Source organism: Mya arenaria, chromosome 14 (assembly GCF_026914265.1).
Source record: "Mya arenaria isolate MELC-2E11 chromosome 14, ASM2691426v1".
In the NCBI taxonomy this organism is placed as follows: domain Eukaryota; kingdom Metazoa; phylum Mollusca; class Bivalvia; order Myida; family Myidae; genus Mya; species Mya arenaria.
The window spans coordinates 57,103,574-57,131,063 of NC_069135.1; the positions used below are offsets into that span (position 1 = coordinate 57,103,574).

General features: G+C 35.8%; 1 protein-coding gene across 1 annotated transcript; it reads right to left on the minus strand.

Annotated features, from left to right (window-relative positions):
• Positions 1-11,051: 11,051 nt before the first annotated feature.
• On the minus strand, positions 11,052-26,988 carry LOC128217323 (E3 ubiquitin-protein ligase TRIM33-like). The gene is made up of 4 exons (XM_052924405.1): positions 26,824-26,988; positions 25,100-26,028; positions 15,063-15,179; positions 11,052-12,558 (listed from the first exon to the last, which is right to left on the minus strand). The coding sequence occupies exons 2-4, from the start codon at positions 26,025-26,027 to the stop codon at positions 11,699-11,701; spliced, it is 1,905 nt and encodes a 634-aa protein (XP_052780365.1). The 5' UTR covers position 26,028; positions 26,824-26,988; the 3' UTR covers positions 11,052-11,698.
• Positions 26,989-27,490: the final 502 nt, after the last annotated feature.

The window sequence follows — 27,490 nt, forward strand, 5'->3', positions numbered from 1 at the left end:
AGGTTGGATTTCTGCTGACAGAGTTTCAAATCACTACGAAACATTTGTTAATTTTCTTTGTTGTCACAAATCAAATTAAGTTAAAACAAATAGTATAAACAATACAACTAGGTCACTAGGCATAAGACTGGAAACAATACACGTTTGCTTTATCCTCTTGTTTAAAACCTTATTGCACTCCTCATTATCCCATTTAGATCAGTTTTGACCGTATGATATCAAAAAGGTCACTCAGTCTAAAACAGAGACTTTAAAAAGGTCATATCAGCATCATGTCAAGACAAAAGCGAAGTAAATTGCCATGCCAGGGCTAGAACAGCTTGTCGTTTGTTCATTAACATAATGAAAAGAACAGGGACAAACACTCATGACCCATGTGTACACATGTATTGTTATTCTTCATAGAAGAGAAAATGGGCCATTTAATTCATGACACAGGAATAAGGTTATATTATGAAAACAAGTTTCCGTTTTCCGAATTTCTATCAAACCACTACGAAACAATTTTGAGTATTCTTTATTTTTACATGTCAAAGTTCAAATAGTTATATTATACTATAATACTACGTCATTAGGCAAAAGGCTGGAAAAATACATATTCACATCAACCTCGTGTTTTGACCCTTTCAATGAGTTCCTCATAATCACCTTTAGAGAATAAATGCCCTCATTGTATGAAAAAATGTCACTCAATCTAATACAGAGATACAGGGATTTTGAATGAAAATAAGTCACTTAATATATTACAGATATGCTGGGACTTTAATCCTTATTGTATGAAAATAGGTCACTCAATCTAATACACAGGTACTGGGACTTTAAACCTTATTGTATGAAAATGGGTCACTCAATCTGATACAGAGATACTGGGACTTTAAACCTTATTGTATGAAAATGGGTCACTCAATCTGATACAGAGATACTGGGACTTTAATCCTTATTGTATGAAAATAGGTCACTCAATCTAATACAGAGATACTGGGACTTTAAACCTTATTGTATGAAAATGGGTCACTCAATCTAATACAGAGGTACTAGGACTTGAATCCTTATTGTATGAAAATAGGTCACTCAACCTAATACAGAGATACAGGGACTTTAATCCGTATTGTATGAAAATAGGTCACTCAACCTAATACAGAGATACAGGGACTTTAATCCGTATTGTATGAAAATAGGTCACTCAATCTAATACAGAGATACTGGGACTTGAATCCTTATTGTATGAAACTAGGTCACTCAATCTAATACAGAGATACTGGGACTTAAATCCTTATTGTATGAAAATAGGTCACTCAACCTAATACAGAGATACTGGGACTTTAATCCTTGTTGTATGAAAATAGGTCACTCAATCTAATACAGAGGTACTGGGACTTTAATCCTTATTGTATGAAAATAGGTCACTCAATCTAATACAGAGATACTGGGACTTAAATCCTTATTGTATGAAAATAGGTCACTCAACCTAATACAGAGATACTGGGACTTTAAACCTTATTGTATGAAAATAGGTCACTCAATCTGATACAGAGATACTGGGACTTTAATCCTTATTGTATGAAAATAGGTCACTCAATCTAATACAGAGGTACTGGGACTTGAATCCTTATTGTATGAAAATAGGTCACTCAATCTAATACAGAGATACTGGGACTTTAAACCTTATTGTATGAAAATAGATCACTCAGTCTAATACAGAGATACTGGGACTTTAATCCTTATTGTATGAAAATAGGTCACTCAATCTAATACAGAGATACTGGGACTTTAAACCTTATTGTATGAAAATGGGTCACTCAATCTGATACAGAGATACTGGGACTTTAATCCTTATTGTATGAAAATAGGTCACTCAATCTAATACAGAGATACTGGGACTTTAAACCTTATTGTATGAAAATAGGTCACTCAATCTGATACAGAGATACTGGGACTTTAATCCTTATTGTATGAAAATAGGTCACTCAATCTGATACAGAGATACTGGGACTTTAATCCGTATTGTATGAAAATAGGTCACTCAATCTAATACAGAGATACTGGGACTTTAATCCTTATTGTATGAAAATAGGTCACTCAATCTGATACAGAGATACTGGGACTTTAATCCGTATTGTATGAAAATAGGTCACTCAATCTAATACAGAGATACTGGGACTTTAATCCTTATTGTATGAAAATAGGTCACTCAATCTAATACAGAGATACTGGGACTTTAATCCTTATTGTATGAAAATAGGTCACTCAATCTGATACAGAGATACTGGGACTTTAATCCGTATTGTATGAAAATAGGTCACTCAATCTAATACAGAGATACTGGGACTTTAATCCTTATTGTATGAAAATAGGTCACTCAACCTAATACAGAGATACTGGGACTTTAAACCTTATTGTATGAAAATAGGTCACTCAATCTGATACAGAGATACTGGGACTTTAATCCTTATTGTATGAAAATAGGTCACTCAATCTAATACAGAGGTACAGGGACTTGAATCCTTATTGTATGAAAATAGGTCACTCAATCTAATACAGAGATACTGGGACTTTAATCCGTATTGTATGAAAATAGGTCACTCAACCTAATACAGAGATACTGGGACTTTAATCCTTATTGTATGAAAATAGGTCACTCAACCTAATACAGAGATACTGGGACTTAAATCCTTATTGTATGAAAATAGGTCACTCAACCTAATACAGAGATACTGGGACTTTAAACCTTATTGTATGAAAATAGGTCACTCAACCTAATACAGAGATACTGGGACTTAAATCCTTATTGTATGAAACTAGGTCACTCAATCTAATACAGAGATACAGGGACTTTAAACCTTATTGTATGAAAATAGGTCACTCAACCTAATACAGAGATACTGGGACTTTAATCCGTATTGTATGAAAATAGGTCACTCAATCTAATACAGAGATACTGGGACTTTAAACCTTATTGTATGAAAATAGGTCACTCAATCTAATACAGAGATACTGGGACTTTAATCCTTATTGTATGAAAATAGGTCACTCAACCTAATACAGAGATACTGGGACTTTAATCCGTATTGTATGAAAATAGGTCACTAAATCTAATACAGAGATACTGGGACTTTAAACCTTATTGTATGAAACTAGGTCACTAAATCTAATACAGAGATACTGGGACTTTAAACCTTATTGTATGAAAATAGGTCACTAAATCTAATACAGAGATACTGGGACTTTAAACCTTATTGTATGAAACTAGGTCACTCAATCTAATACAGAGATACTGGGACTTTAATCCTTATTGTATGAAAATAGGTCACTCAATCATATACAGAGATACTGTGATTTTAATTCTTATTGTATGAAAATATGTCACTCAGTCTTATACAGAGATACTCGGACTATAAACCTTTTTGTATGAAAATAAATCACTCAATCTTTTACAGAGATACTCGGATTTTGATTCTTATTGTATAAAATTAGGTCACTCAGTCTGATACAAAGGTTCAGGGACTTTAATCCTTATTGTATGTTACGATTCGTAACAGATAAGAAAATAAACATTTTGAAAATCTAGCGCCCTTCATTGACTGAAAATGTAGGGCACACACTATCCCAGTTTAGATGCACAAGGAGAGTGCATGAGACTCTGAACAAGTGCGAACAAACAAACATCACAAACAGACCATAAACACGAATCAAAACAAATAGTGTACTATTTGTTATTTTATTTCAAAGCAAGAAAACACTATCATGGGGGCGACAAATTTTATATTTCAGCAATACATTTACCTAAAATTTTAACAAGCATTATTTGAACATGGCAAGTATTTGCTATGTATGAAACCCATCATTAACACTATAATTGATTCGTTTTGCTCAGCATCCTGATTTTTACAAAACTCATTGCTTTTCATAAGGAGCCATTGCTCTTCAAATTACAGGATTCAATAATGCTCCCTGAGTGGTATAAAGGGGCAGGGCTATATTTTCTCTACATAAATTCAGACCCATTTTGTTTGATAGTGGGGCTGTTATATGGGTCAAATAACGCCCTTTGCAAAGGGTTTCCATTTTATAGATTCGAATTAAACACTTGATGTTTAGTGTTTGTTCCATATGGTAACAACAAAGGAAAAATAGAAATAAAGGGTTAAATCAGATAAAATCATCAGCTATATGTACAAAAACAATGAAATATGGTATATTCTAAAATTTTAAAATGAAGTGATAAGTTGAAAAAATATACGAGTAAATTAAAATTGAAATTTTCCATTTCGTACATTTTTTTGGTATTTGAACTAAATTACCAAAGCATGAATCCTAAATCTAGAATTAAATTCACGATGTTTGTAAATTGAACTGCTTTTTGTGTGTTTATCTTATTTTATTATTTTTATTTGTTTTAAAGCGAATAAAAATGACACGGTTAGATATAAAACACGTTTAGAGTTTGATGAGTGAAGAATCCTCAAGATTAAGCTTTAACTGCACATATGCATATTGCCACGCCTTCTGTTTTCATATGCGCAATTTTAGTGTCAACACTGATTTAAACACGTCACAATATCATGGGGGGAGGGAGGAGGGGGCATGCAGTGATTGACAGTCGCACGGCATAATTTTAGTGATGCAATTTTGGAATGGCAAACACTAAGTCAGTAAGTAGTTATTGATTAACGTCTCCTTCAATAAGAAAAGATGAAAGACATAAATAAAATCAAACATAAACTTAATATTTGATTTTTAGACTGATGATTTGTAAACGGCATCCTAGTATTGCCTTGACATGACAAGTAACTTCGCTTTCGACATGACATAATGTTTATATTTATAAAGGCAACGACAAAACTGCTCTAAAGTTATTGGTAAGGAATACATTCTTTGTCCCAGTGACTTAGTTAAACTGTTTATACCAAATATAAGAATTTAACTTTGGCTTGTCACAAAAAGAATATTCAAACATATTTCGTAGTGATTTGATAGGAATTCGGTAAGCAGAAATCCAACTCGTCTGTACTATTTAACCGATTTTCTGCGTTATGAAATGAATTACACATTTTCGAGTTTGATATAAAATATTTTCTTCTATACATTCGGATGACAGAGTGTAAGGAATAATATTTTCTGGATTGGTCTATTACTATCAGATGATTCACGAATTACACAAACAAACAGCGTTCTAAAGATTCATTTCTAGTTTGGTTTAAATACCTAAGGGGAACGGATTGTTCTTGTTTTTGATCCAGTTTAACCTTCAATTAAAACTATTTTTGATTGTAAAATGATACATATTGGGTAAAATAAGCTTGCTATAGTAAAACAAATAAACATTAACACAGGATGACAGTGGTTTGGTTGTTAAGAAGACCACCTCGCGATTATAAGGTCGTAGGTTCTAACCACACCAGGGGTATCTTCTCTTAGGCTTTCATACAGGACAATATCACTGGTTTTACCAAGAAAACAGACTGAAGTTTGACAAAGGTATGGTAAAATTCTTCTCCAAAGTCTATTTAGACAATTAAACACAGCAAGTTTGTTCAGTGTTTTCCCTAAATGTGAACATGATGAGATTTTTCATTTCATGATGAAATACACTTTTCTCTATTTTTTTATAAGTGAACATGTTGCGTCGTTCCCTTTTCAGGATGAAATAAACATGTTTAGGTGTATTGTTCACTTTTTACATGCGTTATGACAATAAACTTGGAAAAAGTGTCTTTTTGTCTCTGAATGTGAACATGTTGTAATGAGAATAAACATGTTAAGCGGTCTTCTATATACCTGGAAGTAAACATTTTGGGATTATCCATTTTACATGAGAATAAAAATTTTAAGGTGTCTTTTTTCACTTTTTCCTTTCACTTTGAGAATAAATTTGAATAGGTGTATTTTTGTCTCTGAATATGAACATGATTTAATGATAATAAACATGTTCAGTGGTCTTCTTTATACCTTAAAGAAAACATGTTGAGAATATCCATTTAACTGTGATAATAAAAATGATAAGGTGTCTTTTTTGTCTCTGAATGTGAACATGTTGTGATGTTCCCTTGCATGATGAAATGTACATGTTTCGGTGTCTTATTGGGCTCTGACTTTAAATATGTTGAGATGATCTCTTTCATGATGAAATATACATGTTTATGTGTCCCTTTTGTCTCTGAATGTCAACATTGTGGGATGTTTCCTTTCGCTATGAGCTTAAATATGTTAAGGTTTCTCTTTTGTCACTAAATGTGAACATGTTGTGATATCCACTTAGTTTCTAAAAATAAGATGTTATCTCCCAATGAACGAGGAATGAGAATTTCATTTAAAGATTTATTTTTATTTTTTTCGTGCGTTTATGCAGTATGAACGCTCGGCCGTGAATTTGCAATATCATAGTGATACATTGAGTGTGTAACATTGTCCATTTCGTCTCTGATTGTAATGGGGTTAGATTGTCCTTTTCGATTCTGAGAACGATAGGATTGCATTCCCTCTGAGTGTGTTTTATTAACCCCATAGTCTCTGATTGTGATACTGCTGTTTTGTCTCTTTTGTCTCTGAGTGTGAAAATAATAGATTGTCTCCTTTGTCTCTAAGCGTGATAATGTTAAAGTGCTCCGTTTTTATCTCTGAGTGTGAGTGTTGTATTTATTCGGAGTGTGATTCTGATAAATTGGCCTCTTTCTTACTGATTGTGACAATGATTAATTCCCCTTTTGTCTCTGCTCGTTTCCGTTTGTCACTGAGTTTTCTATGTGAAACGATGTTGAAATATTTCCTTTTATATCTTGGTGGGATCATGTTAAACATTTTGTTTGGTGTCCGTGTGTGATGATGTTAAAATTGAACTCCCATTTCTGAATCAGATCATGTTGAATAGCCCCCTGTGTCTGATTGTTAGCATGTTGAATTGTTCTTTTGTTTCTGAGTGTATTAATATAGGGTTTTCCTATTGTCTCCGAGTGTGATCATGTTGAAATTAAACACACATGTCTGTGTCAGATTATGTTTAATAGCCTCATGTGTCTGATTGTTTACATGTTGAATTGTTCTTTTGTTTCTGAGTGTATTAATATAGAATTGTCCTTTTGTCTGCGATTGTGATCATGTTGAAGTTAAATAGCTCCCTTTGTTTATGAATGTGACTGTTGTTGAATTTTTCCCATTGTTTTGGAGCGTTATAATATAGAGATCCCTTTCTTATGTCTGAGCGTGATTATGTTGATTTTTTTCCAATTTTCTCCTGGTATGATTGACATATTGATATGCTCCATTTGTTCTGACATTAGTTAGTTAGATATAGTATATTGTTTGTTAAAATATATATGATTAATTAGGAGGTGTTCAAAATTGTTATAACTGCAATATTTGTGTCTGTGTCTTAAGATATTGATTTGTCATCAAGTATAGAAGAGTACTGTTAATGTAGATAAACACCATACATGTAAAAATAGAATAAAAACTAAAAATTAAATAACTTGAATGAAGTTTTATCTCCCCAAACTTCATTTTAAGATTTAAATACATTGTGATTGTGATTCATCTAATGAGATGAGCTGTGTTTAAGCGTATGGTTAGTGTTAAAAAAATCATAAAAGTATATCAACCATTGTTTTGCTATTTTTGGAATAAACTGTTGTGAATTCTGACCATCATTTGCTTTGTGGGTTCGAGTTTAGCTGAATGTAGTGGGAGTACGTTGCTCATCACAATTTCGTGGTCAATATGAATATTTTTCTAAATGCACCTAAAATTGGGCAGCATAAAGTGGTAGGCTTGCTTTTATCATTGATGTGAAAACAAATAGTTTACCGATGAAGTTTGTGAACAACCCCGTTATCATAAAAGGCACCATAATTTCTTTAATTTTATCCTGAATGGCGTCAATAAATATTAAAATTTTATCGAAAACCCCATTGATAAAAGATATGCACGGAATCAAGCATAATACAATTTTATTTTAATATTTGCACACAGGTAAGATAAATCTTAAACATCAAAATAACTCGCATTTTTCATATTTTGTTTTGTTCAACGTCAAAAGTTGAACAAGCTGGTAGTAAATATTCGACTGAGAAAGTAAATGGTGAAGCTACAATTGGTTTTGCCGGTTTTAGTCTTATATGTGTTTTAACACTTCTGGCTAAAGACTACATTTATCTGCCCCTCCCCCCTCCCGTTGATACGGATGTTAATGCAGAAAACACAGTATCAATATGTTGTTAAAGTTGTATGAAGGAAAAGAAAGGTATGCTCTTTTTGCATAACGCTGAACATAATTTGACACTGTTTTTCAAAAACTGATAGTTTCCAGTATGAAAATTGGAAACCTCTTTGCCGGTGGAACTGTGTTAATTGGTTGAATGTAGCCCTTTTATGTCTTGACCTCAGGGTCATGTATATCTACTCAATTATGTGAGACACGGCAAAAGGCAACCTTTTGTTTTCTTGTGATTAAATTTTGTGTCTTTGATTGTTCTTCAGCAGCGATACTTGTTTATTTGGGGCTGCTTTAAAGTGAAAAGCCAGGTTAATATTTATATGAAAAATATAGTTAAAGAACTGTGGTCTTAGGCTTTCTAACAGTCCATCGCACCCGGAACCATGGTTCGCTACTTGGAGCCACTTCCCGCACAGTCCAGTACCGGCCTTATTGCTTCAGCTATTAATAATACTGTTGCAGTTATATATATCCGAAAGTAGTTCTTTTTATTCTTTATTCATGTAACGTTAAAATGAGCATCTCCTAAGATCGTAGTTTGAAGCTTCTGCGGTAGCGCGTCGACTGTTCGTAGCTGAGCTCCAAGGGTGGCTAAATCAAAGTCCGTAATGTGAGCATTTTCCGACCAACGAAATAGCTGATAACAAAAAGGATCGAATCGCCTTTGTGAAAAGCTATCAGCATGTTTAACAATATCCTGCCTAAACCGATTTGTGTGCCGTGATCACCTCGGATTATTTCGAACGGAGATTACATCCGTAACTTCTCGGCCATTTCACCTTATTACTTATCCATGACACGGACCTATAGACTGGTTTATAGGTCCGTGTCCATGACAACGAGAATTTTACAGCTGATTTTCCCAGGGTATGATATAGGTTAAGATACGCTGGGTTACCGATGATGCCAGGAAAGATTAAACTTCAGCGCAGACATTTATTTATTTTTACTCATGTGTCGAAAGCTGCATCATGTGCTATGAGGACGGGGTGGTTAAATTTGTTTTGAAACGAAGACAGGCCAGTAAACACGACCGTAGATTCAACCAGTCTCATGTTATAAAACATTTGCACTCTATGTTTCGCGATTCTGGTAATCGATTTGATGGGTGTCAGAATACGGCCACCTGCGGGTATGACGCTGCTATCGGTTTTATTGAGAAAGTGCACGGTTTCGACAAAAACTGCACGTTGAATTTTCTAAACCATGAACGAGTCCCTTTAAATGACACATTTTTTAAGCTAATGGAGTTACATTTTAAGTCAGTTAGATAACATCAAGCTAAATCCAAATGATTAAGAATGGCTTTATCGCTGACTCCATTACATGTTGCGTGTATGTCGGCGTGTGATAAAGCGGATTCGCAGATGTGCGTGTATGTGCATGCGTGCACGTATATGTGCGTGAGTCACAGGGGTTGGTCCGGCAGTGTTTTGGAGCTACACCGAAATCTTGCATTGGTCGCAGAGCAATGTTTTCACAAAACTACCATAAAAATCAATGTAAAGCGGCAGATGCAAATTGAAAGAGATATAGATATGTGATCAATAATCAATAAAAACTTCACAATGAAAATGATTTATTTTCAGTTGACACCGCAACATTAAAATATTAAATCGGTGGCAAAGGCCGAGTAATAGGCGTATCGAATTCAACGTTAAAAATACAGTTTGAACGCATTGTTTTCGATTAATTGCTAAATTAAATTAAACAAAACTTACCCCGAAAATTCATATATTTTATTGTATAACTCGAAAGGCTGAATTTCATACTAGAAAATAGTACACACAAATATAGAAAGTGCCAGGCATTTAACGAAGAAATGTTCACCCTAATGTCAGTCGATGGGCGTAAAGAAACGCACAATTATCCAAAGACACAAATCTTATCTTCCGCAATCTAGATAATTTACCCACGTTTTTAAAATTGGTAATGTTATTGTTATATAACTTAATTCAGGCATCTCTAAAGCAATTTCCATTACTTTATGATGAAATATCGGTAGTCGAGATGCGCCAAATGTATCACTCGATGTGAGAAATCGTATGGTGTCAGATAGCATCCTTTAGCACTAACCGACGACGCGTATATAAGTTATTTAAGCAAAAATCTGACACCTCCTTCTGGCCAATTTACAAAAATAATGGAATATATTTTATATTGAACGTCAAATAAAACTTTGACAGCTGCACCTCTTAAACAAATGTTGATATACACTAGTAAACGAATTGTTTTCGAATTCCACGATTTCCACACCCGTTACAAATCAGCTAAAAGCTGTTGTGAGATTGGTTGATTGATATTGTTACGCGAAGCTTTCAATTAATTAAGGAAAGGTTCGAAAATCCAGAAACTTGTGAATGAGTTCTAGTGTCCAAATTATCGATTTTCTAAAAATATTTGGACTGTGCTAGCGGGAGGGGGGGTCACATTAATTATGCTGCCAAATAAGACCAGAATTTCTGTTTATACAGTCGAACCCCGTTGGCTCGAACCCCCAGGGACCGTCGAAAATACCTCGAGCCTCGAAAAATTCGAGCCAAGCGGTTTCCTTCAGTATAATAAAATCGGTCGTTTACATCAGTTCGAGCCAACAAGGAATGCGAGCCAAGCGAGTTCGAGCCAACGGGATTTCACTGTACTTTAATGATATCTTTTGCTGTAATTAAGGTTTCAAATAGTAAACTAATAATACGATAACTCAGTTAAGATGCATTACTTGGGAAATATGTTATGTTCCAAAAACATGAGCGAGTCAATTTAAACACTTTTTTTGACATTAGTTACATCTAGTACACCAATGTTTGTATAATTAATTCAATAAATATATGAGGAATCAAGTTGCACATTGGTCATTGTCGGTTTAATCATTCAATTCATATATGAGGAAACTATTTTAACTATGGTCAATGTCTGTTCAAATAATTCAATCCATCTTTTAGGAAAGAATTCACACTAAGGTCAATGTCTATAGAATTATTCATCCAATATACATGTATAAGGATACGTACATGTATGTTTAATTTCAATATAAACACTTTATAAACATCATATTTACTAAATACAAACTGCATGAAAAAATGACACATCGAGTCTATAACTCTATAATCTATATTCTGAATCATTCTATTACAAAATTACATTTTTTGATTAAACATTCAAACGTAAGAAACCAACTTGTTGGTATATTTCATACACAATCAGCTACTACCATTTCAATTAATAATACACATTCTCATACTCGTATATTATTTTCTTAAAACACATTGCTACACGACTTGTCACTTATGAAAACTGTTAGAATTCAAAATAATTTTAAAGTCAAGTTTCCGTCAAAAACTCTCACAGTAATTGAATCGCGCGATATGTGAAATAAAGCATTGTATATGCGTATTGTCAGTATAATATTATACATTAGAATTATTCTTGAACATTACAATTACTTCACACCTGATACAAATTTCACTCATATTAATTGACTGACATGATCTATACTAAGTTGAATACTTTTACGAAATTATCCGAATCACGTAAGCCATACCGACTGCAGGTGACAAACATCATCTTCCTCAGTGAACAGTAAGCCACACTGTATGGACCCTCTATCCCCTCTTTCTTGCCCAGCAGTTGGGTTATCTTGCCGGTGAGCGTGTCTAGTAGCAGTATGTTGTGACTGTCCCACCCACACACGAGCAGCTGGTTGTCCCCCACGGCTGTCAGACCATACGTTGATTCCAGTATCGGATCTTGGTATGACTGGAGGACCTCTAGTGATATGCTCAGCTTGGTTATGGTCTTGGTGAGCCAGTCTGAGACATATATGACCGGAGGATTCTGGCTCTCCCTGGTCACTCTCAGATACTTAGGATACCAAAACAAAGGTTTTCCACTGCTGTCTTTGTCCACACTCTTCTTCACCTTTCCCTTCATGTCAATCAACACAATCTTACCTGGGTTTTTAAAGGACACTATCAAGTTGTCATCACAGAAATCTATTCCACAACAAAGTCCATCTACTTTAACAACATCCTGTAGCGTGACATTTCCCTGAGTAGAAACGAACTGTATCTTCTTCTTACTGGGTAGAGTGACGGCTGCCATATCTCCGGGCAGGAGACATAGGTCCCACGGCTGACCAGGTAGTTTCACCTGGGACACAAGCTTGTTATTCTTGGTGTCCACCAGCTTCAATGAGCAATTATTGTAATCTACCAGTATGAGACTGTTCCTGGTCAGGAGGGTCATATTGGTTAGCAAGCAGACCCTGCTATCACCTGATGTCTTCACTGAAATGTCAGGCTGTCTGCTGAACTTGGCCTGGCTTAGGTCTGCTCTGCTGCTGAAGTGGGCTGGAAGTAAACATTACCATAAATAACACAAATCAAAAAAACATTTTGTTTCATCACATTTTAAAATGAATAATAATAATAATAATAATAATAATAATAATAATAATAAATATTTTTATTCAAAATTTTATGATAAATCCTATTGTCGATAGTCTATATATTTCACCGCAATGATATACAAAATGACGTATAATATTATAAGTAGTTGCCTATCTATTTAAAAAAAAATAATAAAAGTATGCGTCAATTTTCGCATAACGAGTTTTCATTGAATACAATGTAATTAACAAACATCTTAAAGCACACTAGTCAGTCGAGGACACATAATATATAAGATAAATATTTGATCATTTTACTGAAAAATACCTATAACATTACATTATTTTGGGAAATAGTTAGCACTCTTTTTAACGATTCATCCAACAATTCATTTCAACGAAACCTTCTTGCAATAGCGCAAATGTCTATAAACATTCACTTTGTGCAGTGTAAAATCGTTTTTGGAATGAGTTCTGTGGACTATTAACTTTTATACAGGGGAAGACGTTTCTTATGTTGTAAGAACTTGTGTCCAACCCATTTGCTTTTTGTATACTCTATATTATTGTTGTAAATACCGATTATGTTGAAAGAAAAAAGGCAATAAAACATGTTTAAATCAATTAATTTTTATACATATGAACTTTCATTATGTGTTTTTTACCTTTTTAAAAAAGGTTTCAACAAAAAAATATGAATCATCATTGCTGTAGCAGTGATGGTATAAACTGATTAGGGTCAATATGAAGCAATAAATAGCAAATGTATTTATCAATAACTAATTGGTTTATTAGTGATGCGCTTTGGTCTGGAAGGTTGTATTAGAATGGAGCGAATATTTGCATATTTGGATTTCATGAGGCGCAAGGCCACTGAAATTAATATCTGCAAGAATCCACGAGAGTCGAATACGATATACCGGATCAAAACGCTATATTAGTTACCCTTATCATGTATATATATATATATATATATATATATATATATATATATATATATATATATATATATATATATATATATAATATATTACTGGCTTAGTCACTTAAAAGACACATGTTTTTATAATCAATGCAATATTAATTACGCAACATTTTGTATTATGACGTAATTTCAGCATAGTCTCATATGTTTATGATGTGACGTCAGCAGAGTAGAATACAGCCGTGTTGAACTGACAGAAGTTGAATACGGGTAACCAAATTTTACGATATGTATAGCGCCTGGAATTATGACTGTTCTGTAATACCAGCACAGCACAGTATATAACATTAAAAAAGATACGCCTTAATGTTTGTAAGTGAGCTATAACTATACTTAACAAAATGAGCTTATAGAAACCATTTAAAGTGTTCATTTATAATCAGTGCTATACTGATAAGATCATGTTTACTATTCAGATTTCAACATAATTTTTGCGAAAATGCATGGAAACCAGTTACATAAGACTGCTGACTTAGATGGCATATTTTTATATTGAAATTTAAAAAAAAAATACTTTATGCATTTTTCTTAAACCGTGAGTAACGGTTTAAGCCATAAAACCTTAATTTTCGAAAGGAAAAATGAAAATCTCCGATCTGATCTTTGCCATCAACCTTTTACAATTGGTTTGCAGATATTTACGCATATATTTGCTCTTTCCAAGATAAAAATAAAAAAAATAAAAACGATAAATCTGTGAGAGTGCAGCTTTAAACAAAACTTAACTATTAAATTACATTAACAGTGTTTCGTAACGTCATGGTTAACGTTTCAATACAATACGTTTAAAAATACGTTAGTTTTTTAATATTGCGCAAAAACGAAGTCGGTAAGGTACACTTTCGTTATCAAGCGATTTATAATAAAACGTTGAATGCATGCATTTATAACAAGAAAGGCGCACTTTTTTCAGCGAAACACGATGGCGTTTTTCCCGCAAAAAGTGACGTTTTATACGAAATTCAAATTAAAAACGTAAAACAAGAGAAAGAAAAAATATATGTCCGCGAATGTTTTCATAATATGTACTTGAGGTAGAAATTTCATAGCAATGAACGAACAATTGATGAATATATCGGTTGTTATAGCTGGAACGCCACAAAAAATGACAGACGTCTCAAAATTAACGTCAGTGGTATTTTTTGAAGACTCGTAGTTTCAAAAGATTCCGAATATTGAAAAAGTAAAAACAGTCCCTTACTGGACATATGTTCTTCTATTCGTATACCAATTTTCAGACACTAACTCGAAAATTCTCGCAGAGTCGCGTTACACCTTAGATTATTTGGATCTTAATTTTATTTGAGGAATATGATTGTCGTAGTATTTAATTATTTTACTTTGTTAAGTACTTTACAACATAGTTTGTTAATGTACTTTCATCGTTCCTGGTTAGCATGAGTGACGTCAACACGATTTTGAAAACAGATTCATCAACTGCAATAAAGAAATGTCAAAATTGTCTGCGGTTGTACACCGACCTTTCTGTGATACACCTTGCATGTGTTTTTGTTGTTGCTGTATCGTCTCTAGTTGCCGAGGCTGCTGCTCCTTTTGTTGTTGTCGTCCTTGCTGCCCTACCGCCGAAGTTGATTCGCCTGGAAATATGATGGTTATAAAATTTAGTAGAATATATATATATATATATATATATATATATATATATATATATATATATATATATATATATATATATATATATATATATATATATATATATATATATATATATATACCGTATTGTTATACCTAAACAAGTTTGTATCATTCAAAAATGTATGCCTTAAGTTTATTTGTATCTCAATTTTATTTGCGAAATATTATTTGTCGAAGTATCTCATTATGCCATTTTTGAAAAGCACTTGGTGAACTTTACAACATGGTTAACGTGACTGGTTAACTTGAGCGACGTCAACAGGCTTTTGTAAACAGACTAATAAACTGCATTAATTAGGAAATGTCAATTTTTTTAGTGGTTGTACGCAAACCTTTTTGTGAAACAGCTTTCATCTGTTTTTGACAGATGTATACAGTGTAATCGTAAGGGGAAGAATCAGTTAGAGAACTACATAGTGTGAGGGGGCAGTTTCAGTCAGAGGAGTACAGAGTGTAGTCATAGGGTGCAGTTTTAGTCAGAGAAGTATGCGGTGTAACCATAGGGGGCAGTTTCAGTCAGAAAAAGTATAGGATGTAACCATAGGGGACATTTATATTCAGAAATGTATATTGTGTAACCATAGGGGGCAGTTTCTGTCAGAGAAGTAAACGGTGTAACGATAGGGGGACGTTTTAGTCAGAGAAGCCTTCGGTGTAACCATAGGGGGCAGTTTCAGTCAAAGAAGAAAACAGTAAAAGCATTGGGGGCAGTTTCAGCAAAAGTATTTTACCATGTTACTACTAGTGACAGTATAAGTCAGAGGAGTTTAGAGTGTAACAATAGTAGGCAGTATCAGTCAGAGAAGTATTCGGTTTAACCATAGGGGGCAGTGTCAATTAGAGATGTTTTCAATGAAAGCATTGGGGGCAATTTTAGTCAGAGTTTTTAGCGGTGTAACCACACATGCCAGTATCAGTCAGAGAAATTCGCAGTGTATTAATAGGGAACAGAATCAGTCAATATACATAAATGGTGCAACCAAAAGGAGCAGTATCAGTCAGAGAAGAATACGGCATAACAATAGGGAAGAAAGTGTCAGTCAGTGAAGTATGCTATGTAACCATCTGGGCAATGTCAGTTAGTAAAGTGCGTAACTATAAGGGACAGTATTAGTTAGAGAAGAATACGGCGTAACCAAAAGGGAAAGTATCCGTCAGATAAGTGTACGGTGTACCCGGTAACCATAGGGGCATATTCAGCCCGAGAAGTATACGGTGTAACCATTGGTGACAGTTTCAGGGAGAAAAGTATAATGAAGAAACCATTTTGGGCAGTATTAGCTAGCTAATATATAAAATAGTGTAACCAGTGGGCGCATTGCCAGTTCAAAAAGTATACGATGTAATCAAAGGGGCAGTTTTAGTCAGAGAAGTATAGGCTGTAACAATAGAGGACAGTATCAGTCAGAGATGTATATCATTTTACCATAGGGGGCATAATCAGCTAGAGTAGTATAACGGTGTAGCCATAGGGGCAGTTTCAGTCAGAGAAGTATAGGTTGTAACCATAAGGGGCAGTATCAAACAGAAAAGCATATCATTTAATCATAGGGGGCAGAATCAGCTAGAGAAGTATAACAGTGCAACAATAAGGACAGTTTCAGTAATAGAAGTATAGGTCGTAACTATAAGGGCAGTATCAATCAGACAAGTTTATCATTTTACCATAGAATCAGCTAGATTAATATAACGCTGTAACCATAGGGGACATAATCTGCAGGAGTAGAATAACGGTGTAACCAAAGGGGGCAGAATCAGCTAGAGTAGTATTACATTGCAACCACAGCTTGAGTAGTACAACGCTTTAACCATAGGGGCAAGAATCAGCTAGAGTAGTACAACGCTTTAACCAAACAGGGCAGAATCAGCTAGAGTAGTACAACGCTTTGACCATAGGGAGCAGATTCAGCTAGAGTAGTACAACGCTTTGACCATAGGATGCAGAATCAGCTAGAGTAGTACAACGCTTTAACCATGGGGGCAGAATCAACTAGAGTAGAACAACGCTTTAACCATAAGGGGCAGAATCATCTAGAGTAGTACAATGCTTTAACCATAGGGGCCAGAATCAGCTAGAGTAGTACAACGCTTTAACCATAGGGGCCAGAATCAGCTAGAGTAGTATAACGCTTTAACCAAAGGGGGCAGAATCAGCTAGAGTAGTAAAACACTGTAACCATAGGGGGCAGCTGCCAATCAGCTACATAAATTTATCGGTGTATTTATAGAGGGCTGAATCAGCTAGATTACTATAATGGTGTAACCATAGGGGGCAGAATCAGCTATAAAAATAAAACGTTGTAACCACAGGGGGCAGAATCAGCAAGAGTATTATAACGGTTTAACCATAGGGGGGCAGAATCAGCAAGAATAGTATATCAGTGTAACCATAGGGGTCAGAATCAGCTTCAGTAGTATATTGGTGTAACCTTAGGGGACAGAATCAGCAAAAGTAGTATAATGGTGTAACCATAGGGGGCAGAATCAAAGAGAAGTATTACTGTGTAACAATTAGGTGCAGAATCAAAGAAACTAGTATGACGGTGTAACCAAACGGGGCAGAATCAGGAAGAGTAGTATGACGGTGTTGCCATCGGGGGCATAATCAGCAAGAGTAATATAATGGTGTAAATGGGGGCAGAATCAGTCAGAAGTAGTATAACGCTATAACCATAGTGGGCAGAATCAGCAAGACTAGTATAACGGTGTAAACTTAGGGGGCGGACTCAGTCAGAATTAATATAACGGTGTAGCCATAGGGGTCAAAATCAGCAAGAGTAAAATAACGGTCTAACCTTAGGGGGCATAATCAGCTTGAGTAGTATAACGGTGTGACCATAGGGGGCAGAAACAGTCAGAAGTAGAATAATGGTGTAGCCATAGGGGGCAGAATCAGCTAGAGTAGTATAACGGTGTAAACTTAGGGGGCGGACTCAGTCAGAAGTAGAATAACGGTGTAGCCATAGGGGGCAGAATCAGCTAGAGTTGTTTAACTGTGTAACCATTGAGAGCAGAATCAGGTAGAGCAGTATATGGGTGTTAACATAGGGGCAGAATCAGAAAGAGTAGTAGAACGGTGTTACACAGGGGGCAGAATCAGCAAAGTAGTATAACAGTATAACCATAGGGGTAGAATCAGTCAGAGTAGTATAATGGTGTAAAAACAGTCAGGGTAGTATTACGGTGTTACCATAGGCGGCAGAATCAGCTAGAATAGTATAACGGTGTAACCATAGTGGGCAGAATCTGCAAAAGTGGTATATCGGTGTAACCAAAGGGGGCAGTTTTAGCCAGAAAAGAACTGCGTACCCAGAAACCGTAGGGGGCAGTGTCAGCCAGAGAACAGGGTTTTTTTGCCCGTTTTTGGAAAAAAGACTCTAGACATTTTGGGGAATTTGCATTGTGATATATGTCCAAATTGTGAAATTTTACAGTCAAAGAACAAGCTTCCTTACAGTCTCCTGCGAATGTGGAAATTATTAAATATTAGTTTCTTTTCCCTTTTAAATGAGCTGAAAGGGCTGAAATATCAAACCTTGTGGTGAACATATCTATTGCAATAAATTATGGCAGATAATAATTCACATGATCTCTGAATGTGACGAAACTCAATGATTTCTGAATTCAGGCCAGCATTTTTTAATAATATGGTTTACGGGAGCACCGACCCTTTTTTGTCAAAACCAAATAAAAACAAGAGCCGTCGTAAGACAGCGCGCTCGACTGCGCCGCTTTGACTGAGAATACAATAACGATGTAATAATACCAAGTTTGGTCTCTTTATGTCAAACCTAACTAAAATTATTCGATACAGAAGGTGACTTTGATGCTGCCCTCCCACCAGCCCGACCAAGCAATGTCACAAGTCATTCAAATAACTTGATTTCCAATTACGAAGATGTGGTTAAGAATATACAAATATGCCTTTCAAAAGAAATTTTAAAAAAATCAAGGGCCATAATTTGTATTTAGGCTTAAAAAGGAGTTATGTTTCTTGTTGTTAGATGGTCGTAAATAATTTTGAATTTTGTTAAGTGCATTAAATGAACGGTATAGAAGTTTTTTATTAAAATCCCAACTTGCCCTTAACTTTTATTTGCCTAAAACTTTAACTTAAGTCAATCAGGAACCATAACTTGTATTAAGGATATGGATTTATGTAACCCTTATGGGTGATGGTCCTGAACAATTGTGTGAAGTATTAAGTCAATTGAATTAAGGGTATAGAAGTTATTAAACAATATCCCAACCTGCCCTAAAACTTTAACCTAAGTTCCATAGTCAATCAGGGGCCATAATTTGTATAAAAGATAATATGGAGTTATCTAACCTCATTATGTGATGGCTCTGAACATTTGTGTGAAGTATTAAGTCAATTGAATGAATGGTATTGGAGTTTTAAGTGAAAATCCCAACTTGCCCTAAAACTTTAACCTGCCCTAAAACTTTACCCTAAGTCAATCAGGGGCAATAACTTGTATTTAGGATAATATGGAGTTGTGTAACCTCACTGTGTGATGTTCCTAAACAACTGTGAGAAGTATTAAGTCAATTGAACAAAGGATATAAAAGTAATTAATAAATATTCCAACTTGCCCTTAAACTTTAACCTAAGTTCCATGGTCAATCAGGGGCCATAGTCTGTGTAAAGAATAATATGGAGTTATCTAACCTCATCATGTGATGGCCCTGAACAACTGCGTGAAGAATTAAGTCAATTGAATGTAGGGTATTGGACTTATAAGTGAAAATCCCAACTTGCCCTAAAACTTTAACCGGACGCCGACGCTGAGGCGAGTAGAATAGCCCACATATTCTTCAAATAGTCGAGCTTATAAAAGGGCTGAAATATCATACCTTGGGCAGTGTTCTGCCAAGGACGCGCCCTTGCGCCATTGGCGCAGAAAAAATCAGGATGGCGCAACGAAATACTTGTTGACGGGCCGATCGGCGCGCCCGTTTTTTGAAAAGCCGTTTTGACTTAATCAAATTTTTAAAGAGCCGTTTTGACTTAATCGATTTCTTTTTCAGAAGTTTTACAGCACAGCATTCATTCGATAAAACAACGATTTTCATTGGTCCGTATACGTCTAACTATCCAACCACGAGGGGTAGTATGTTTTTTTTACCAAATTCAATGTCATCATCATGGCTGAGAAAAAGAAAACAACTCAAAATAGAGGGGGGAGATATAAACAAATTCAATTTCAATGAGGCCCTGGCGCATTAAAGGAATGCGAAACAGAGGAAAATGTTCCTGGGTGGGGAGGGTTATAATTTAGGGGATTTGTCCGCGGATTCGCGGATCTAATGGCCCAAAGGACCCCCCCCCCAAAAAAAAAAAAATAAAAAAAAAAAAAAAGAATAAATAAATAAAAAAATATTTATTTGTTTTGCTGATTAAAAATGATATACTAGTGTGCTTTTGGGCCAGTTTTTCTTCTACGGCAGTCTGCTTTTGACCCCAAAAGTGCCCCAAAAATGCCCCAACACTTTCATTTAAAAGTTTTCATTTTCCCCTGGAAAAGGTCATGGCCCTTCACTTTTGAAAATGCCCCCTAATTTTCATGACTGCTGGGCCATTCGGCCCCATCTTTTTCAATCCTTGGCAGAACACTGCTTGGGGTGTACATATCTATTGCAATCAATCTTGACAGATAATAATTCACATGATCTCTGAATGTGACGAAATTCAATGATTTCTTAATTCTGATAATTATCCCCAAAACTTTACATCACATGATTTTTTTTTTAGAATTTTGAATGAACCAGTAAAGGTAAAAAAAACTTTCATAAGATATACAAATTTAAAAAAAAAAGGATTTTTTTTTTGGCAGATTGGGAAAGATAATATATTTTGCATTGGGAACGGGTCGGATAGTCGGACCTGTGTATTCTTTAGAAAAAGTCCCAGAGATGTACTCAGTGTTGCCATTGTGGGCAGAATTAAATACAAAAATATACGGTGTAACCCTTGGCAGCAATATCAGTCAGAGAAGAATACTGCTTAACCATAGGGGGCAGTATCAGCCAGAGAAGAGTAATGTTTAGCCAAAGGGGGCAGTTCCAGTCAGAGAAGAGTAATGTTAAGCCATAGGGGCAGTTCCAGTCAGAGAAGAGTACCGTTTAGCCATAAGGGTCAGTATCAGCCAGAGAAGAGTAATGTTTAGCCAAAGGGGGCAGTTCCAGTCAGAGAAGAGTAATGTTAAGCCATAGGGGCAGTTCCAGTCAGAGAAGAGTACCGTTTAGCCATAAGGGTCAGTATCAGCCAGAGAAGAGTAATGTTTAGCCAAAGGGGGCAGTTCCAGTCAGAGAAGAGTAATGTTAAGCCATAGGGGCAGTTCCAGTCACAGAAAAGTACCGTTTAGCCATAAGGGTCAGTATCAGCCAGAGAAGAGTAATGTTTAGCCAAAGGGGGCAGTTCCAGTCAGAGATGTGTACATATGTTGTTATCATAAAAATTGCATCCCATGATACAAATTATGTAAAAATACAGTAAAGATAACAATATCATTCAAAACAAATAACAAAAAGGCACTGATATGTTTATAATAATAGACCTTATATAATTAACAACGTCTGACCGAAACTGTCGTCTATACTAGCAATAAAATGATGCAGATACCTTCGTATCATAATTATACTAAATATATGGAACAATCTCTTAAGAGTATCAGTCAGAGAAGTAAATGGTGTTACAATTGTGTGTAGTATAAGTCAGAGAAGTATACAGTGTAACCATAGGGGGCAGTATCAGTCAGATAAGTATACAGTGTTACCATAGGGGGCAGTATCAGTCAGAGGAGTATATGGTGTAACCAAAGGGGGCTCTATCAGCTAGAGAAGTATACGTTGTTACCATTTGGGCAGTATCAGTCAGAGAAGTATACGGTGTTACCATTGGGGGCAGTATCTGTTTGAGGAGTATTCAGTGTAACCATAGGGGGCAATATCAGTCAGAGAAGTATACAGTGTAACCACAGGGGACAGTATCAGTCAGAGACGTATACAGTGTAACCATTGTGGGCAGAAGTAGACAGAGAAGTAGATGGTGTAACCATTGTGGCAGTATCAGTCAGAGAAGAAGGCGGTGTAACCATCGTGGCAGTATCAGTCAGGGAAGTAGACGGTGTAACCATAGGGGCAGTATCAATGAGAGAAGTATACAGTGTTACCATAGTAGGCAGTATCAGTCAGAAAATTATACGGTGTTACCATTGGGGCAGTATCTGTCAGAGAAGAATACCGTGTGACCATTGGGTGTAGATTCTGTCAGAGAAGTATACAGAGATTACATTGGGGCAGTATTAGTTAGAGAAGTATACAGTGTAACCATAGGGGCAGTATCAGTCAGATAAGTATACGGTATAACCATAGGGGCAGTATCAGTCAGGGAAGTATACGGTGTAACCATTTGGGCAATATCTGTCAAAGAAGTATACGGTGTTACCATTGGGGCAGTATCAGTCAGAGAATTATACAGTGTTACCATGGGGGACAATATCAGTAAGAGAAGAATACGGTGTAACCATAGGGGACATTATCAGTAAGAGTTACTGGAAATATATTGAAGTAACCACTGAGGGCAGTATCAGTAATAGAAGTATACGGTGTTACACTTTCGGCAGTATAAGTCAGAGAAGTATAAAGAAGTAACTATTGAGGGCAGTGTAAATCATAGAAGTGTACGGTTTTACTATTGGGGCAGTATCTGTTAGAGAAGTATAAAGAAAAAATCCTTGTGGGCAGTATCAGAGAAGTATAATGAAGAAACCATCGAGGGCAGAATCAGTCAGAGAAGTAGACGGTGTAACCATTGTGGCATTATCAGTAAGAGAAATACAATGAAGTTACCATTGAGGACTGTATCATTCAGAGAAGTATACGGTGTAACCATTTGGGCAGTATAAGTCAGAGAAGTATACGGTGTAACCATTGGGGCATTTTCAGTCAGAGAAGTATACGGTGTAACCATTGGGGCATTTTCAGCCAGAGAAGTATACGGTGTAACCATTAGGGCAGTATCATTCAGAGAAGTATACGGTGTAACCATTGGGGCAGTATCATTCATAAAAGTATACGGTGTTACCAAAGGGTGCAGTATCAGTAAGAGAATATCAGTATACGATGTACCCGGTTACCATAGTCAGCTAGAGAAGTATAATGTGGGCATATTAGGTAGAGATAGATAATGGTGCAACCATAGGTGGCAATGTCACTCTAAAACGTAAACAGTGTAACCGTAGGTGGCAGTAGCATTCAGAGAAGTAAGCGGTGTAACAATAGATGGCAGCTTCAACCAGAGAAATATATGGTGTTACAATGGTAGACAGTGTTAGTTACAGAAATATACGGTGTAACCCTAGGGGGGCAGTATCAGTCAGAGTGTACAGTGAGGTTTTAAGGCATATATTCATGTTTGTGGTTTGTTATCTTATAGAAATTGCATACTGGTTATGATAACAAAAGGATACTCAAAAGATATAAAAAAAACTGCTGATATGTTTAAAATAATAGATATAATGTATTAAATACTCTCTGCCTGATACTTCCGCCTATGTCAGCAATGCTACAATAAAGAAACCTGCTATCATAATAAATATCAATATATATATATATATATATATATATATATATATATATATAAAACAATCTCTGACTGATATTATCAACTATGATGCAACGATGTAACAGAGAGACAGGCATATATAGATATTGCAAAGAATATATCTCAGACCGATACTGCCGTCTATGAAAGCAACAATCTATCATTCTGAAATGTTTGTACCATCTTAAAAAAGTGATAATGTAAACTACTTGGCATTGATGTTATGTTTAAAACAAACACATGTTGTGTGTATACAAAGAGGACGCTTCAATTAAAACACCATAGATGATTAATTTAATATTTAAAAAAACTGCACAAATGATTCCTCACAAACACAACGCACATTACAAATTCGTGCTTAAGCTGAAAGTAACATACTACACGTACACACAAGAGCAAGCACACACATACCCAGGGCATACATACAAGCAAACACAACAACACACAAATCACACAAAACATACAAACACACCCACGTGCATGTACTCACATGCATATAACTCAACTATAAACATACACACCTAAGCACACATCGCACAAAACATACAGACACAGACACGTGCACGTACTCACATGCACACAACGCAAGTATAAACATACACACATAAGCACACATCGCGCGCTCGCACACACGTACGCACACACACGCACACACACACAAACAAACACCAAACACACGTTCAAGCAAACACACCCACATATTGCATACATCGCACAAACCCAATATGCATAAATATTCTAAAAGGCACATAGCATATGTTCACACATACAAACCCATGGCACAATCGCACAAAACGTACACGCATAACAACCGTACAAACATACACACCAACGGGTGACTCATATATCTTTTAAAACGCACTAACACTAACACATACTCGCATTCACAGACACAACATACCTTTAAACATATTCACTTACGAAAAAATCCCACAAACCCACATTCGTACATGCATTTGAGTCACACATGCAAACACACACGCACGCACGCACGCACGCACGCACACACACACACACACACACAATTGTAAAAAAACTTCTGTTAAGGAAACTGATATAATATATATAATCCCAATTTATTGGGGCATTGAAATCGGAAACAACAAGTTTTATATTATTTCAAAATATATTGAATTAAACCTGGAGTAAGGATGGCAATAAGGTAACATGGTGTTAACTGAAACAAAAATTAAACGTGAAACCTGACTGATATCGTGAAACCTTACTATGATATAATTGCTTTGTGTTGCTTACCTGGCCGCTGAGGTTGTTTCTGCTGGTCTGCCAAATCTGACGCCACCTGGTCCACTTTGCCAATTGCTGTGTTTGAGTACAGCAGCTGTCCCGTTGCTGGGTCCCTACTGAATTTGGAGTGTGGAACTTTACCCCTTCTCCTGATGTCATCAAGTGATGACTGGAGACCGACTAACTCTTTGATCGCCCTTGTTCCAGATACAAACAGCTGGTTGTTGTTGACCTCCTTAGCTTGTAGCTCGGCCTTGAGCTTCTCAGTGGCAGTTTTCATGTCTAGACAGTTTGCTTTCATTTCATTTAGCAGCGTCTCGGATTCCCGTTTCTTCCGATCAATTTCTTCCAATAACTCGTTCTCCCTCTTATCCAATAACTGGTTGATCTCATGTCTGAATTTTCGAAGCTCATTTATATTGGTAAGACTTTCCTCTTCAACTGATTTCATGCTCGCCTGTATGAACGATAAATAGTTTTCAATGTCACTGACCATCTGCACAATACCTGTTTTCAGACTTTTGTATACTGCACCCTCTTTGTAATGTTTTGCCAATTGAGAAATTTTCTTTACTTTACAAGAGCGATGTTCTTCATAATCAACTACGCTTTCTCCACACAGAAGTGCTTCATGGTTGGGACAGTAATACTTTATAAACTCATTCGCATGGAACTGACATATCTCTGTAAACGTCTCATCCTCACTTTCAGCATGGAATGAGGAAGGCATACTGCTCTTGTCCTGGAGGACGTGGCTCTTGGTCAGCTTCATGTTCCTGTGTACTCGGGCGCAAGTGGAACACAAAAACTCCTTGCAGACGGTACAGAAGGCATCAGGAAGGATTCTCTTCCCATCTTCAGCACATGGCTGACAATAAATGTGGTCATGGGACGACCCTGTAGCCTCGGGCGCGATTCTCCCTGGAACTGCATCCATCCTGTGTTCAAAAACATATTTTCATTGTCAAATATACTTTTTGCTAATTTCGTTCTTATTGAGGAATGGTCTTTAATATAAAAAACCCAACATATTCTCATTGTCAAATTAACACTTGGCTAATCCAGTTCTTTACGAGGTATAGTCTTTATTATAAGTAAAACTAACTTCTGTTTGATGGTAGAAAATGATTATTAAATTGGAAACACTAGCGGTTCCTGAGGCGTTGCTCCATCCATCTATTCATCCATCCCATCTATTCATCCATCCATCCATCTATCCATCCATAATCCATCCATACATCCATCCATTAATGTCAAACCCCTACTCTGGGGACCTACACATTAAGCTGCAAGAATGTCAGTAAAAGTTGTGAAAGAAACAGTACTTTTTTAAAAACAAAGTTAAAATAAGGAGGTACAGATTAGGTTTAAAAATACCTAAACCATCAAAGCGACCAGCTTTGAAAACACAAACTACAATATTTTTGTTTCAGAATGAAAGGTGGCCAAAATGTTTTATGACGGTCCAATACCCCAAATACTTGTGAGCCTTTTTATTCGTTTCTGGTGAAGCCGGGCTGCACATTCTAATTTTTGACCCCAAAATCAGGTCCATATAAATAGATGCCAATAGTCTTTATAAGATATTTATGATGGCCACATATAAACATAACAATGCCCACTGATATAAAAAGTTTTTCTGAACGCCAATTATTGTGGTTATCCCAAGTGTGCACTCACTAAATTTAAATCCTGGCACCGCCCCTGAGAAAAAAATACTATTTTATACTTACTTTTGTTGACTGTTGGAAGCCAGTCCGTTCCGATAGTTACTTGAATATCTTAAGTACACAACTCATTACTTTCAAATGTGGTTGTCGCCAATGATTTTAATATTCGCTGTTTGGAGAGAGAGGGAGAGTCAACGTAATTAATGTGACTTCAAAACCGAAAGTAACAACTTTCTTGATAAGAAATAAGGGAGGTTATCATGTCATGGGTATAGCTAAAACCCGGTATCCGGTATCCGATTATTTTGATAACGGGTAGAGTGATCAATAGTTTTAGTCCAGAATAATAAATATTCTGGTTTTCCAAAGCTAATCCTCCGATACAAACAAAATTAAACCGTTTTAATATACACACGTTACTTCGGAAACAATAGAGTAAGAGGTCTGTTATATGAACTTCAATATGAGCTCGAAATTCACCTTTTATATTTACCGGCATAGCAAAATTCAGTTATATGAATTCCTGGCTATATATATTAGATCAGATAATCGATACCGGTATCACAAGGTCCGATACTTATTCTTAATAAAAGTCATGGTTATCGGATAACGATCGTTGGTATTATAGGCATATTTTAAGGTTTTGAAAATACTATTTTAAACTTCATTTTGTTGACTGTTGAAAGCAAGTCCTTTTTGATAGTTTCTCGAATATCTTAAGTATACAGCT